This window comes from Pantherophis guttatus, chromosome 8, assembly GCF_059756535.1.
Source record: "Pantherophis guttatus breed Tessera chromosome 8, ASM5975653v1, whole genome shotgun sequence".
Lineage (NCBI taxonomy): Eukaryota > Metazoa > Chordata > Lepidosauria > Squamata > Colubridae > Pantherophis > Pantherophis guttatus.
Genome location: NC_142070.1, coordinates 69541010 through 69553659, shown reverse-complemented (window position 1 = coordinate 69553659; position 12650 = coordinate 69541010). Strand labels below are relative to the sequence as shown.

Sequence of the window (12650 nt, the reverse complement as noted above, 5' to 3'; positions counted from 1 at the left end):
GATTTGCCAGCGATACGGACCTTGATAGGTTGGAAATTCAAATTGGATTGTGGTAGAAGGGATGAAAAAAATTCCACTGCTTTATCACTACCATCCTAGTTGTGGAAGAAGAACATAAAGATATAAAAAGAAGTTTCTCACTTTTTAAGTCAGATAGGGTTTAGTTTGCCACACAAATGGTAAATCCTGAATTTTACTCCTGAATAGATGGAGAGACAGGGATTGTCTGTTACAGTCAGTGACTACTCAATATAAGAAAGATGGCTACATTAGAGATGACTTTGGGGCAATACTTGCCCCCAAAATGGGACAATTTGCTGCGCCCAACATGCCGCAGCCATTTCACCACAGCCAACTCGACACAGCCCTCTCGATCCAGCTGACTCGCTGCGATACAGCTCGCCAGGGCCAACTTGCTACAGAATAACTTGCCACGGAAAATTCTACACGGAATAACTCAACACAGAAAATGTTACCTGCCACTGTTTCTTTGACATAATTTCTATTTTTGTCAATAAAAATAATGTCAAAGGAACAGTGACAGATAACATTTATCCTGTGTGGAATTTTCTGTGGTGAGTTGTTCCATGACAAGTTGGCTACAGTGAGTTGTCCTGTGGGGAGTTGGTCTCACAGCGAGATGACTGCGGCGAGTTGGCTGGGGCGGTGGTGAGGTGGTCACAGCAAGTTGGCCATGGCAAATTGTCCTACACCCGCCCAGCCCACAAAATTTCTAAATAGGCATGTTCAAACAGTTCATAGAACATCTGATGAAACTAAATCAGACTTACTTTCCTATACCTATAATTTCCAGCATTAGCTTTCTGGAAGAATATTTCCCCAAACAATGGATTGAACATATACTATATGTTATTAAGTCCTTGACTTAATAACTGCAACATTTGCTTTATGATTGCCACGTTTGCTTAACTACCATCACAAAAAAAGTAATAAAAACAGATTCAAGCATGTAGTGACCAGGGGTGAAATGCTACTGATTCGGGGTGATTCACCCGAACCGGTAGTGAAAATGCTACTGGTTTGCCCAAACTGGTAATAAAAAAATGCTTTAAAAAGTAAAAAAAAATGGTTTAGACAATCAGCTGTGACAATCAGCTGTGCTGCGCGATCCGTAGGAACTTTTTTTTTTTTTTTACTTTTTGAAGCATTTTTTTACTACCTATTGCCTGAACTGGTATTTTTGTGTAAAGTGTGATGGTTTGTTTTTGAGCCCTCTGTGAGTCTGTGAGGTTCCTGCTTGTTGCAGGGGCCATTTTGTGTGAAGTCCAGCTGCTGTCAGCTTTGGAAGCCATATTAGGCCGGAAGCTTCCATGCTGCCACCTTCTCACGTGTGGGAAAGTAGGAGGGGGGATTTAGTAGAGGGGTTGCCTTTAGACATAATAGCATTCTTCCTCTCGGTCAAGGTCAGGCTGATCCTGCATCTGGAGAAGGAGTGGTCGGAGTGATGTCTCGAGGTGGGACGGATAGTGATTGGAGCATGTGATCGACTGAGGAGTGAGGGGATGGTTTTGGGGGTTTTGATTTACTGAGGGAAAACCCGGACCTCTCAGATTCAGGTTTTCCCAGATGTGCCAGTTTACCTATTCTAGTAAATAGAACTTTGAAAAACGCTTGTTTCAAAAGTTTTTACTTGAGGTTAGGGTTTTTCTGGAATGCTGACAGCTGCTTTTGCATTGTCTGTGTGAGTCAGTTGTGTAGCTTTTGTATTATTTTTGTGCAAAGTGTGATAGTTGGTTTTCCCAGTCACATGACCAACAAGCCACGCCCACCCAGTCACACCCCCACCAAGCCACCCGCAACAAGCCACACCCATAGAACCAGTAGAGAAAATTTTTGAATTTCACTACTGGTAGTGACCCACTTTACAACTGTCATAACTATCATAAATGCCAGGGTCAATTACCATTGTAAGTCAAGGACTACCTGTATTGAAATATAATGATCGCCACCCACACACCCTATTGTGTGGGCAATTGTATTTAGTCGATCTATTAGTCAATTGTACTTGAATTACGTTTGAAGAATAAATCGCTGCAACAAACATATATGAAATATATAATAATTCAAGATTTAACAACTAAAATGTTCAAATAAGAAATGATTAATTTTTTCTTGGTTGGGGCATCCAGTACAAAAAAAGCGGGAACATCTCTCTTAAGCATTCACCACTGATTACAATGGAAGATTTATCACAATGCTGCTTTAAAATAACAGACAGGCCCTCTTTCTAAAGCCCAAGTACAATGGGTAATTTAATAGATAATGAATACATTATTCCACATTACTGCAATCAAATACAAAGAGTAATTGTTTTGGAGGAATGTAAGAATAGTATCCTGTTACAAGGGTAGAGAACCATACATATTAGAAGCCCTTTTAATTTCAGGTTAAGATAGAAACTGAGAAGAGCCTATGATACAGTTATGTTTCTTTATGCAAATAGCCTGATTAATCAAAAAAGTAATTTATTCCAGTATCGTGGCAGTAAGTCTGATTATTATGTTCATTTATATAATTATCAGCCTTGTGAGGTTGTCAAGAAAAGAAGCATAATCAGCAGCACTAGATCTACATAACTTCATTAGAGGGTTTCCAAGGGGAGAGAATAACTGATCTCTAAGGAAGATAGAAAAGTTTGGCTTTGTCTACCTAAATGTATAAATCCTTTATTTTCTACACAGATTTTTTTACGCCCAAAGCAAGTAAAATCTTAACCGACATAATCTTGCCATCTAAATGAGATGCAGTCTATTTCTAATCTGGTGGTAGCATCAGTAGTTGAGTAAGGATTATGTACTATAATTTCAAGAATTTGGTTTGCATTTGTTCAAGGATTGAGAGGTTTGTTTTGTAAATAACCATATACCAGTTATCTTCTTCTTTTTCTCATAATTAGATACTGCTAGCTACATACATTGTCATTCAATATAATTTGATAAATCATATTCTTCTTATGATATTTCAAAAGCCTTTGAAATAGTATGAATTGTGGCTACCTTAGCCAATTTTCAATCTATACATCCCCTCCTTCCCATACAAAAATGGTTTTGGCACTATTTTTTTTTTTTTAATTGAAGTTTATTCCAAAGCATTTCTCATGAGAGTAAGATCAAAGTTAGATTTCTAGGGAAAAAATGGTGAAAGGAAGATGGCTCCTCAAAAGTGGAGCCAACAACTGGAATGAAGAGCTGGCAAATAGACCAGGTCTTTGTGGGATTTCTCTCTGGGAATTGTGTTCCAGAGAGTTGCTCCTCATGAGGAAAGCACAAGAGAACAATTACCAGCAGGTTTAGAGTTCTGGGAGTTGAGGAAGTAGCCATCTTGCTCAAATCACAATTGACACCTTCAAAAGGACATTAGGTGCGCAAAGTTCCTTTTTTAATAACTTTCAGAAATTGCTTATTAACTGCTTTTTATTTATTAGGAAACTTTGGATCAATAAGCCTTGCAGAACTGGGCTAATTTCCTTCAATCCATAGCAAAATAAATTTTAAAATACAAGTTTAGAGACATTAAACGATGAAAAGAAACCAAGGTTTAGGACATTACTTTATAGGACTAAAATCAAGATTGCTAAAAGTAAAAGGAAGGAACATAAGGTTGGTTTATTTGATCAAAGTTAATATAAATACGTTGTTATTTTTGGTAATCCTCAATGGGCTTTTACTGATCAGGATTGAAATGATTATATTTTAAGGATTTGATTATTGATAAGAGATGGGACGTGGGAAGAAGAGATATTTGTTGTATTATAAGAGAAAATAATACATTACTTATACATATGATGAAGAGTAAATCATTTTATACATTTATTTATTTTTACTATACTCTGATTTTTGTTTCATTTTTATTTTTTTCCTTTTCTGCACCTTCTATTTTTTTATTGTTTTATTTCTTTAGTTTGTATCAGTTCTTTATTGTTGTAATTATATTTTTTAATACAGTTACTATAAAAAGAGAATAATTTCAAATTTCAATTCATTACCCAAATATGTAAGCATCTGAAGAATCACATAATTCCTGTTAAGATTAAAATGTAGCACTTTATAGGATTTCAAAGGTATTAATAAGTGGCTATCCAGACAACTTAAGGGAAGAAGATAAGCTATTGTCTTCTAACCACTGAGCCATGATGGCGCAGTAGTTAGAATGCAGTATTGCAGGTTACTGTCAGCTCACTGCCACCAGTTCGATTCTGATCGGCTCAAGGTTGACTCAGCCTTCCATCCTTCTGAGGTCGGTAAAGTGAGGACCAGATTGTTGGGGGAATATGCTGACTCTGTAAACTGCTTAGAGAGGGCTGTAAAGCACTGTGTAAAGGTATATAAATCTAAGTGCTATTGGTAGTGCTATAGTTAAAAACCCAGACTGTCTTCTGAAAAGATATGGGTAAAATAAGGAACTGCCTGCAGTCATTATGATTTACTAGTTATTATAATTAATAAATAATCTACATCCTCAAGATAATAAGAGCTGTGTGGAACATAATGCCTGTGATAGTGGTTCATATTTACCAAAATCCAAGGGTGAAATCCAGCAGGTTCTGACAAGTTCCAGAGAACCAGTAAGCGGAAATTTTGAGTAGTTCGGAGAACCGGCAAATACTACCTCTGGCTGGTCCCAGAGTGGGGTGGGAATGGAGATTTTACAATATCCTCCCCCCAGGAGCGGGGAGGGAATGGGGATTTTGCAGTATCCTTCCCCTGCCATGCCCACCAAGCCACGCCCACCAAGCCACACCACACCCACCAAGCCACGCCCACATAACTGGTAGTAAAAAAAATTGAATTTCACCACTGCCAAAATCTAATATGTATAATCATTACTTTCTATGTGCACTGACTGCCAACTTTCCAAATACTTTGAAAAATCTCCTTCTCCCTCTTGTTCTGGTACTGAATCAGGGGAAAAAAAAGAACCTTAGCTGCACAACAGATTTTGACATTATGGAATATCCCAGTTTCTTCAAAAATAAACTATACATAAATGTATAAAAACTATAGGATGGAACCATGGTTTGAGATCCCTTTCCCAGCACACACATACATATTAAAAGGTTTTTTTTAGCTCACCCCAATCTTTGGTTTTGCTCCAGAACCAGCCATTGGAGTAGGAAATACTTTATCTGCACCATAGAGAGTAGGAGGTAGAGGAGGTGATGGTGATGGTATGTTCATTTGCTGGTTATTTACAGCAATGATGTCGACTGTGCCTCCAGGAAGTGATTCTGAATCCTTTAAAAGAGAAGTCAAATTCTTTATGCTGTTGTGCTGTTAACTTTGTGGAATACATTAAAGCATGTTCATTTCTTTCCCCCGCCTAAAAGCGCTGCCTATCTCTGCTGTTCTGTTACTGAAAAGTACTTTAAAGATCAAAGCTTTGGTGTCCTACAAGAATAAAAGAATAAACGTAGTTTCGTTCAGGAGTTTGGAGTTTCAAAATTCTGGCATGTTTTCTCTTGATAATTCCTGTGCATATCATGTTATATCTTCATCTTTTGTCTTTGGAAGCATTTGAAACCTTTTGTAACATCTGGAAATCTTTAGCCACTTGGAGTGACATCATCAGATGGAACCTTGTGCAGGTGAAATCTCTTGTTGCTTCTTTTTTTTCCCACTTAAAATGCAAACCAACATCTGATAACATTCATTTTTTTTCAGGGTTTTAAACCCTCTGTACCGTTTACAGGAAGGACCACAAGCCAACACACAATCACTGCATACAATGAAGTCCCTTTGAATATAGCAGGACATGCGCACCACACTGCATATTGGCTTATACGGGGTGCTTATGAAGTAGAAGGGGCTATATGTAGGGGTGAGTCTCAAAAATTTTAGCAAGGGATTCTCTGCCCGGTTTCTGGTTAGGCGTGGCCATAGTGGGTGTGGTCTACTGCACTATGGCGGGGTGGGGTGTTTTTGCCCTCCCTGAGCTCCGGAGGCTTTCCTTGAGCCTCCGGGAGGGCGATAACGGCCTCCCCAGGCTCCAGAGGCCCTCTGGAGGCCTGTTTCCAGCCTTCCCAAACTTCTGGTAGGCCATTTTTTTGCCCTCCCCAAGCCTCCGCACGTGCCCTACCTCCACCTTAGCTGGAGGTTCTCCCGAACTTCCATGAACCCCCAGAAGCTCATACTTGGCTATATGCCGTTTCAAATTATGGGTATCAATGCATTTTTTAAAAAAAGATATGATAATCAAATGCATGTTTCCAGCTGCATGAGGTAAGAAAATTTTTTTTATAGGGAATCATTCAAAATATGCCAACATCTTGAAGTTTATAAATGCTTAGTCTTAGCAATATGCATACGATAACTGAATGTCATTCAATTATCTTGCTTTATACATAAAGTTAGTTTTCGTAGCCTTTCTTAGGAAATATGTGAAAGATCTTTATATCTAAAGATCACTATAGAAAGAACTCTATCGTGAAAGATGTCATGTAAATGCTTGAAAGGATCCAATAAACAATCATTGTATGTAGCAGAATGTCTGCAATACTATAATATCCATAATCTGAAGAAATTCAATTTAATCAATTTAAATAGCACCCGACTCAATCCAATCCCTAAATATTATTGAATATTATAGAAATAATTACTTATCCTTTCTCTATAATCCTTTGGGCACAATAAATCTGGGTGGACTTATTTGGGGCCAGACACTGAAATTCTTCTTTTTTAGAAAGGCAGGATTTTAAAGCAGTCCCTGAACCTTTATTTCAAATGTATAATAGGTAAACTGAGGACAGCTGCATCTATACTTCCAAAGCATTTCCAATTCAGCACCAACTACATCAGATCACCTGATTGGCTTGACTTTAATTCTACCTTTAAAAATAGAGAAGCTCTGGCAAGTTTGGAAAGTTTAGACCAGAATTGGGCTAAGCGTCTTATCATTCCCCAAGCACGGAGAAAGACCAAAGGCAGAAACAGAAGCTAGGTCTGCCTTGTGGCCTCCAGATATTCGAGACCAGGGGTCTCCAACCTTGGCAACTTAAAACCTGTGGACTTCAATTTCCAGAATTCCTCAGCCAGTTTTGCTTTGCTGGCTGAGGAATTCTGGAAGTTGAAGTCCACAAGTCTTAAAGTTACCAAGGTTGGAGACCCCTGTTCTAGACTGGAACTCCCAGGAGGCACAATGAGAACAATAATTCTGTGCCTCTGGAACAGAGGTGAGTTTGAACAGGTTCTGACCAGTTCTGGAGAACTGGTAGCGGAAATTTTGAATAGTTCGGAGAACCGGTAGTAAAAATTCTGACTGGGCTTGCCCCCATCTACTCTCTGCTTCCCAAGTCCCAGCTGATCAGGAGGAAATGGGGATTTTGCAGTAACCTTCCCCTGGAGTGGGGACAGAATGGAGATTTTGCAGTATTCTTCCCCTGCCATGCCCACTAAACCACGGCCACCAAGCCACAGCCACAGAACCGGTAGTAAAAAATTTTGAAAACCACCACTGCTCTGGAAGACAGAGCTAGGTCTAAGAAAAAGAAAAAGAAATCTATCTTGGTGTTTAGGTTTTGGAAATTGCAGATACTTGAGCTGAAAGGACAATGGGGAGGGGTAAGAAAAGTAAAAGAAGCAACAAGAAAAAAACGTGGCAAGTAAATATAAATAATTGAGGGGGGGGGAAAGAAGGTTCAGCAACCAGACTTACAGGGATGGGCTTTTGTGGTTGTGTCAATGTGCTGGAAGGCGAAGAGCTTTCGCTGAGAGCATTTTCAATATCCTGGTCCAGCTGATCCAGTTTCAGAATGAGTAGTATCATGGAGTCCAGTTGTGACTGATCCTGGTCTCTGGCTTCCTGAGGATTAGAAAACGCAGTTACAGAATCTGAAAGGGCACTTCTGGGAAGGAATAAAAAAGTCTCTGTTCTCTAATTTAACAAAACAGGGTTGGATAATAGGCAACAAGCTCACATTTGGGGAGAAAAGAAGGAGGAGGAGGAAAGGGGTGGAGGGAGCACTGTGCTGCATTCTCTCATCAATGCATTCTTCACTCCAAGCCTTGACTTCACTGAGAAGTATTTTCCCTCCATTTTGCATCTCTGGCTGGAACTAGATAGGAACTAAGCTAGCTTAGCTGAGACCAATCCCTGTAGCCCGATGCCCCCTTTTCTTACAATTTCCCCCCCACAGCAAGCCACAGGTAGTCCTTCAGGTTCACTGGAGAACTCAGAATTAGGTATTCTGAATTCTGGCATGAAATAGGAAAGGAGCCTTATTTAGATTGCAGTCCGTCTGGTCCCATTCTATATGGGAATCATCCCACACAAAACATCCAGTTCTAAGGCCAAGGCATAACTGATGAAGCCTTGAATCATAATTTAGCAGATGGCTATTACGGTCCAATATGGCTAAATCCTACATATTGTTCATTCCTGAGGAGTCAATGCCACGAGACCATATTTATTAAGATAGCAATAGCACTTGGACTTATATACTGCTTCATAGTGCTTTTACAGCCCTCTCTAATCAGTTTACAGAGTCAGCATATTGCCCACAACAATCTGGGTCCTCATTTTACCCACCTCGGAAGGATGGAAGGCTAAGTCAACCTTGAGCTGGTGAGATTTGAACTGCCGAACTGCAGCTAGCAGTCGGATGAAGTAGCCTGCAGTACTGCACTCTAACCACTGCGCCACCTCAGCTCTAGATCAACTGGACTTAACTTTGACCAGGAACATACATAATGCCTGATAATATGGGGACATTGAAATATCCTGTCATGGCTGCCATTCTGCTAGCCAAGCATCACAAGCCTGACATTAGCAACTGTGGAAGGGAAGAGAGGATTATAATGTAGGGAAGAAGTGGGGGGGGGAATGGAAACCAAGCCGTGCTGGCCCAAGGCGTAAGAAGCATCAGCCAGCCCAAGGTCAACCATCAGAATGCAGAACTGGAAAGCCCACAAACTGAAGGTCCGTTACCCGAACAATATACAAACATCTAATTGCACATTAACTGGTAACAGGGACATTAATTGATAACTGGGGAAAAGGAAAAGTTAATCATATCATTTGCTTGCAAAACGCCAGATCCAGCTTCACTACTTTCTGTAACCACTTAGGCTTCAGTAAAGTAAACTCTTGGTAAAACAATGGGTCGGGAGTCTTTCTTTGCTAGATGGTGGAGTGGGATGGTTGACGTATCAACTTTCTTGCAAAGTCTCGTTGGAAAGGACGAGGGTCTCAAAAACATCCTTTTGCTTCAATTGGTAAAATAAGCAAAGAGAAGAAGGTAGGAAAACATGTAGAGCTTGGCCTCTGGAAATGCTGCCATCCCCTTTTTAGCTGCCATCATAGGAGGCAACTGTATTTTCTTCTGAATAATATCCAGGGATGGGATTCTACCAGTTCGGGTGAACTGGTAGCTCCAACAATCATCTGGGAGCAAACCGGTTCGCTCTGATGATCAGGTTGCCCCCCCCCGCCCCTGCACTTTACTTACCTTTATCTTCTCAGCTGATTGGCATGGCAGAGAGGATTGCCACACCTCAGCTGTGTTACTCCCAAGTGGTAACACAAAAGGTTAGTATTTGTAAAACTGTGCACGTGTGCTCAATGTGCGTTTGACACACGTGAGCGCAAAGCATACGATCACTGAACTGGTCGTTAAACCGGCAGCATCCCACCACTGATAATATCTCACATCTGTTTCTACATGTACATATTGAGCCTTGGTGGCGCAGCAGACTAAAGCACTGTTAAGTAACACCAGCTGCCTGCAATTACTGCAAGTTCAAATCTCACCAGGCTCAAGGTTGACTCAGCCTTCCATCCTTTTGAGGTAGGTAAAATGAGGACCCAGTTTGTGGGGGCAATAAGCTGACTTCGTATAAAAAGAACACCGCTTTGGGGGGGGGCGAAAGCCCTACTAAGCAGGTATATACAAAAGTATGAAGGCTGTTGCTTAACGCATTGTAAACCACCCTGAGTCTCCAGAAAAGGGCAGCATATAAATTGAACCAATAAATAAATAAATAAATATTCTCTTACCAGGGTCTATCACCAAGGCATGTGTATGTGTTCATAGCTGGCACATGGCAAGTGTGAGAAAATTCCTAAAAGTAATTTCCAATTTAATTTCCACCTAGCACACTCCCAGTCAATCCAGATCAGAACAGGCACGAAGGCTACTCAGTGCAGCTAGCCAAAAATATAGCTTGGTGTTTATTTATTGGCAAATATCAAAAACAGTTCATAGTCAAAAAAGGAACAACAGCAACAACAAAAAACACAGGCAAAAGTAGGGAGAGTGACATGAACAATAAGCAAGAGATAAAAAAGGGATTTAATGTCAATCTCTGAAAATCTATATATCAATTTATCTCAAACCTATATGTCAAAAAGAGAGAACTTTCCAGAGCCACTGAAACAATACTGGAATATTTTATACAGTCCCAAAGGGAGAGATACAAAATCTGAAAGTTGGCATCACACATCGCCCAGAGGCTACCATACGAGGACAAATCAAGCATTGCAAAGAAGGTATTTCTAATGTAATCTACTGGATCCCCTGCACAGATTGGCCCTGTGACTATGTAGGCTAGACGGGGAAGATGCTAACCACCAAATTGCAAGAACACAAGTGAACCGTCAGACAAGGAGAGCCAAATTCATTGGTAGCCACACATTGCAATGAACAAGGACATACATTCTATTTCACAGCTACTTAGATTGTTGGCCGAGCAGGTACAAAAATAGCCAGGGAAGTGATTAAAGCCTGGGAAATGGGCCCCTCATCAGTCAACAGGAATGCTGATTTACCACCAGCTTATCAGGCAGGGTTGGGTTCCACTTACCTTTACTACCGGTTCGCAGCAGGAACGCACAAGTGTATGCTTCTGCGCATGCTCAGATCACCCATGATGACATTGTGGCGGGTGGGCAGAGCCTCCCACCTGTTTTACTACCGGTTCTATAGAACCGGACCGAACCGGGAGCAACTCACCACTGTTATCAGGTACTTAGGAGCTGAGGACTTGGCAGCAGAAGGAAACAACAGCCAATGACATAATAGCCAGCCATCAATACCCCAATCAACCAATAAGAAGCCATACCCATCCAGATACCACATAAATATTACACATAGAATAGCCCAACACACACTTTGGAGAGAAGTTTCTTGAGGATGGGTTCCAGCACAAGTCCGAAAGCTTGGAAGGCTAAACCTCTAGTCCTGATGATTGCTCCAGACTGGATTCTAGAATTCTGAACTTTAAAATATCAAGCTGCACATTATTTCATATAGAGCTGTACAGCCTTTACTCAAAACACGGAGATAATAATTGAGATGATGCTAATGCCAATACAAGAGAAGTGGACATTTCAGCTTCTCTTCATAGCCTGATTCCTCTAAGGTAGAATTATCCACAGGGATAAAATTTAGTAAAACTTTCACTGCCTTACAGAAGATAATGCATTTGGGGAAGGGCAGTATTGAGCTTCATGTCTTTCACTTTTATTTACATTGCTTCCCTCTTTAATTTTTATTTTAAAAATTTATTGGAGGATATGCTATATATTTAATGCAAAATATCAGTGGTGGGATTCAGCCAGTTAGCATCTATTTGGGAGAACCGGTTGTTAACTTTTTAAGCAGTTCAGAGAACTGGTTGTTGGAAGAAATCTTATTTTGTTTTTTCCACTTTACAGGGCTAATCCTGTAAGGAAGGCAGGAAGGAAACATTCTGGTGGTGTTTCTAGCCTAATCTTTATTGCCCTGCTTACAGAAACTCCCTCTCTGGTTAACCCTTGTTACATTGTAACAACTAAGGCGAAACGCCCATTGACGTGAGTGACATTGAGTTGGCCACGCCCACACGGTCACATGACCACCAAGCCACGCCTACACAGCTGGTCATTAGAACAGAGAAGCAGTTGTTAAATTATTTGAATCCCACCACTGCAAAGTATATTTGGACTCTTATTGTTCTGGTTCACCTGTTATTCAGGTCTTGTAGTATTCTGGAAAAGATTATTTCTGTCCCCGTGTCAGTTCAACAGAATTTCTATTTCCAATTTTTCTGCCTGTCCCTAATTTTCCCTTTGTTGAAACAAAAAATCAAGAATAGAGGGGGGAAAAGGGCCATCAGCTGGTGAGTAGCTTTGAACCAAGGAGACTAAATTTGAGAGTTCTCCAGGCTGCAAACCAGTGGTGGGTTACCCCCAGTTCAGACCGGTAGTAAGAACCGGTAGTAAAACCGGTGGAAGGCTCTACCCACTGACCCGGATGTCATCACAGGTGATCCGAAGAGCGTGCGCGCGGGCACGATGCGAACTGGTAGTAAAGGTAAGTAGAACCCACCCCTGCTGCAAACTGTTGAGCAGAGTCTTCTTTGCTTATGGACATCATGGACCAGCTTTCACATTTGATGATCCCAATTTCATTATCATACCAAATTCTCTTTTCCTCCATGATAAATACAGGCCATATTGTTTGCTCCACTATATACATTCCTGCATATAGAACAGGAAACTCCACATGCTTTTCCTCACATATTTTTCGATACATTCCAGTCTAAAGGAAAAAGGAAATATACTTCTTTGGAATAAGCAAAGCATTCTACTGAAACATTTTTTTTTGCCGTATGCCCCAAATTCCATATAAGAGCTTTATTTTTCCATGGTAGGTT

General features: G+C 40.5%; 1 protein-coding gene across 3 annotated transcripts in view; it reads right to left on the bottom strand.

Annotated features, from left to right (window-relative positions):
- Positions 1-12650, bottom strand: part of DLC1 (DLC1 Rho GTPase activating protein) — a 334862-nt gene that overhangs the window by 241669 nt on the left and 80543 nt on the right. For all 3 annotated transcript variants that reach the window (XM_087874937.1, XM_087874936.1, XM_034411399.3), the window contains exons 3-4: positions 7672-7818; positions 5094-5255 (exon numbers count right to left, since the gene is read on the bottom strand). In XM_087874937.1, coding sequence (XP_087731063.1) covers positions 5094-5255; positions 7672-7818 — 309 coding nt within the window. The remainder of the gene's footprint in view (positions 1-5093; positions 5256-7671; positions 7819-12650) is intronic.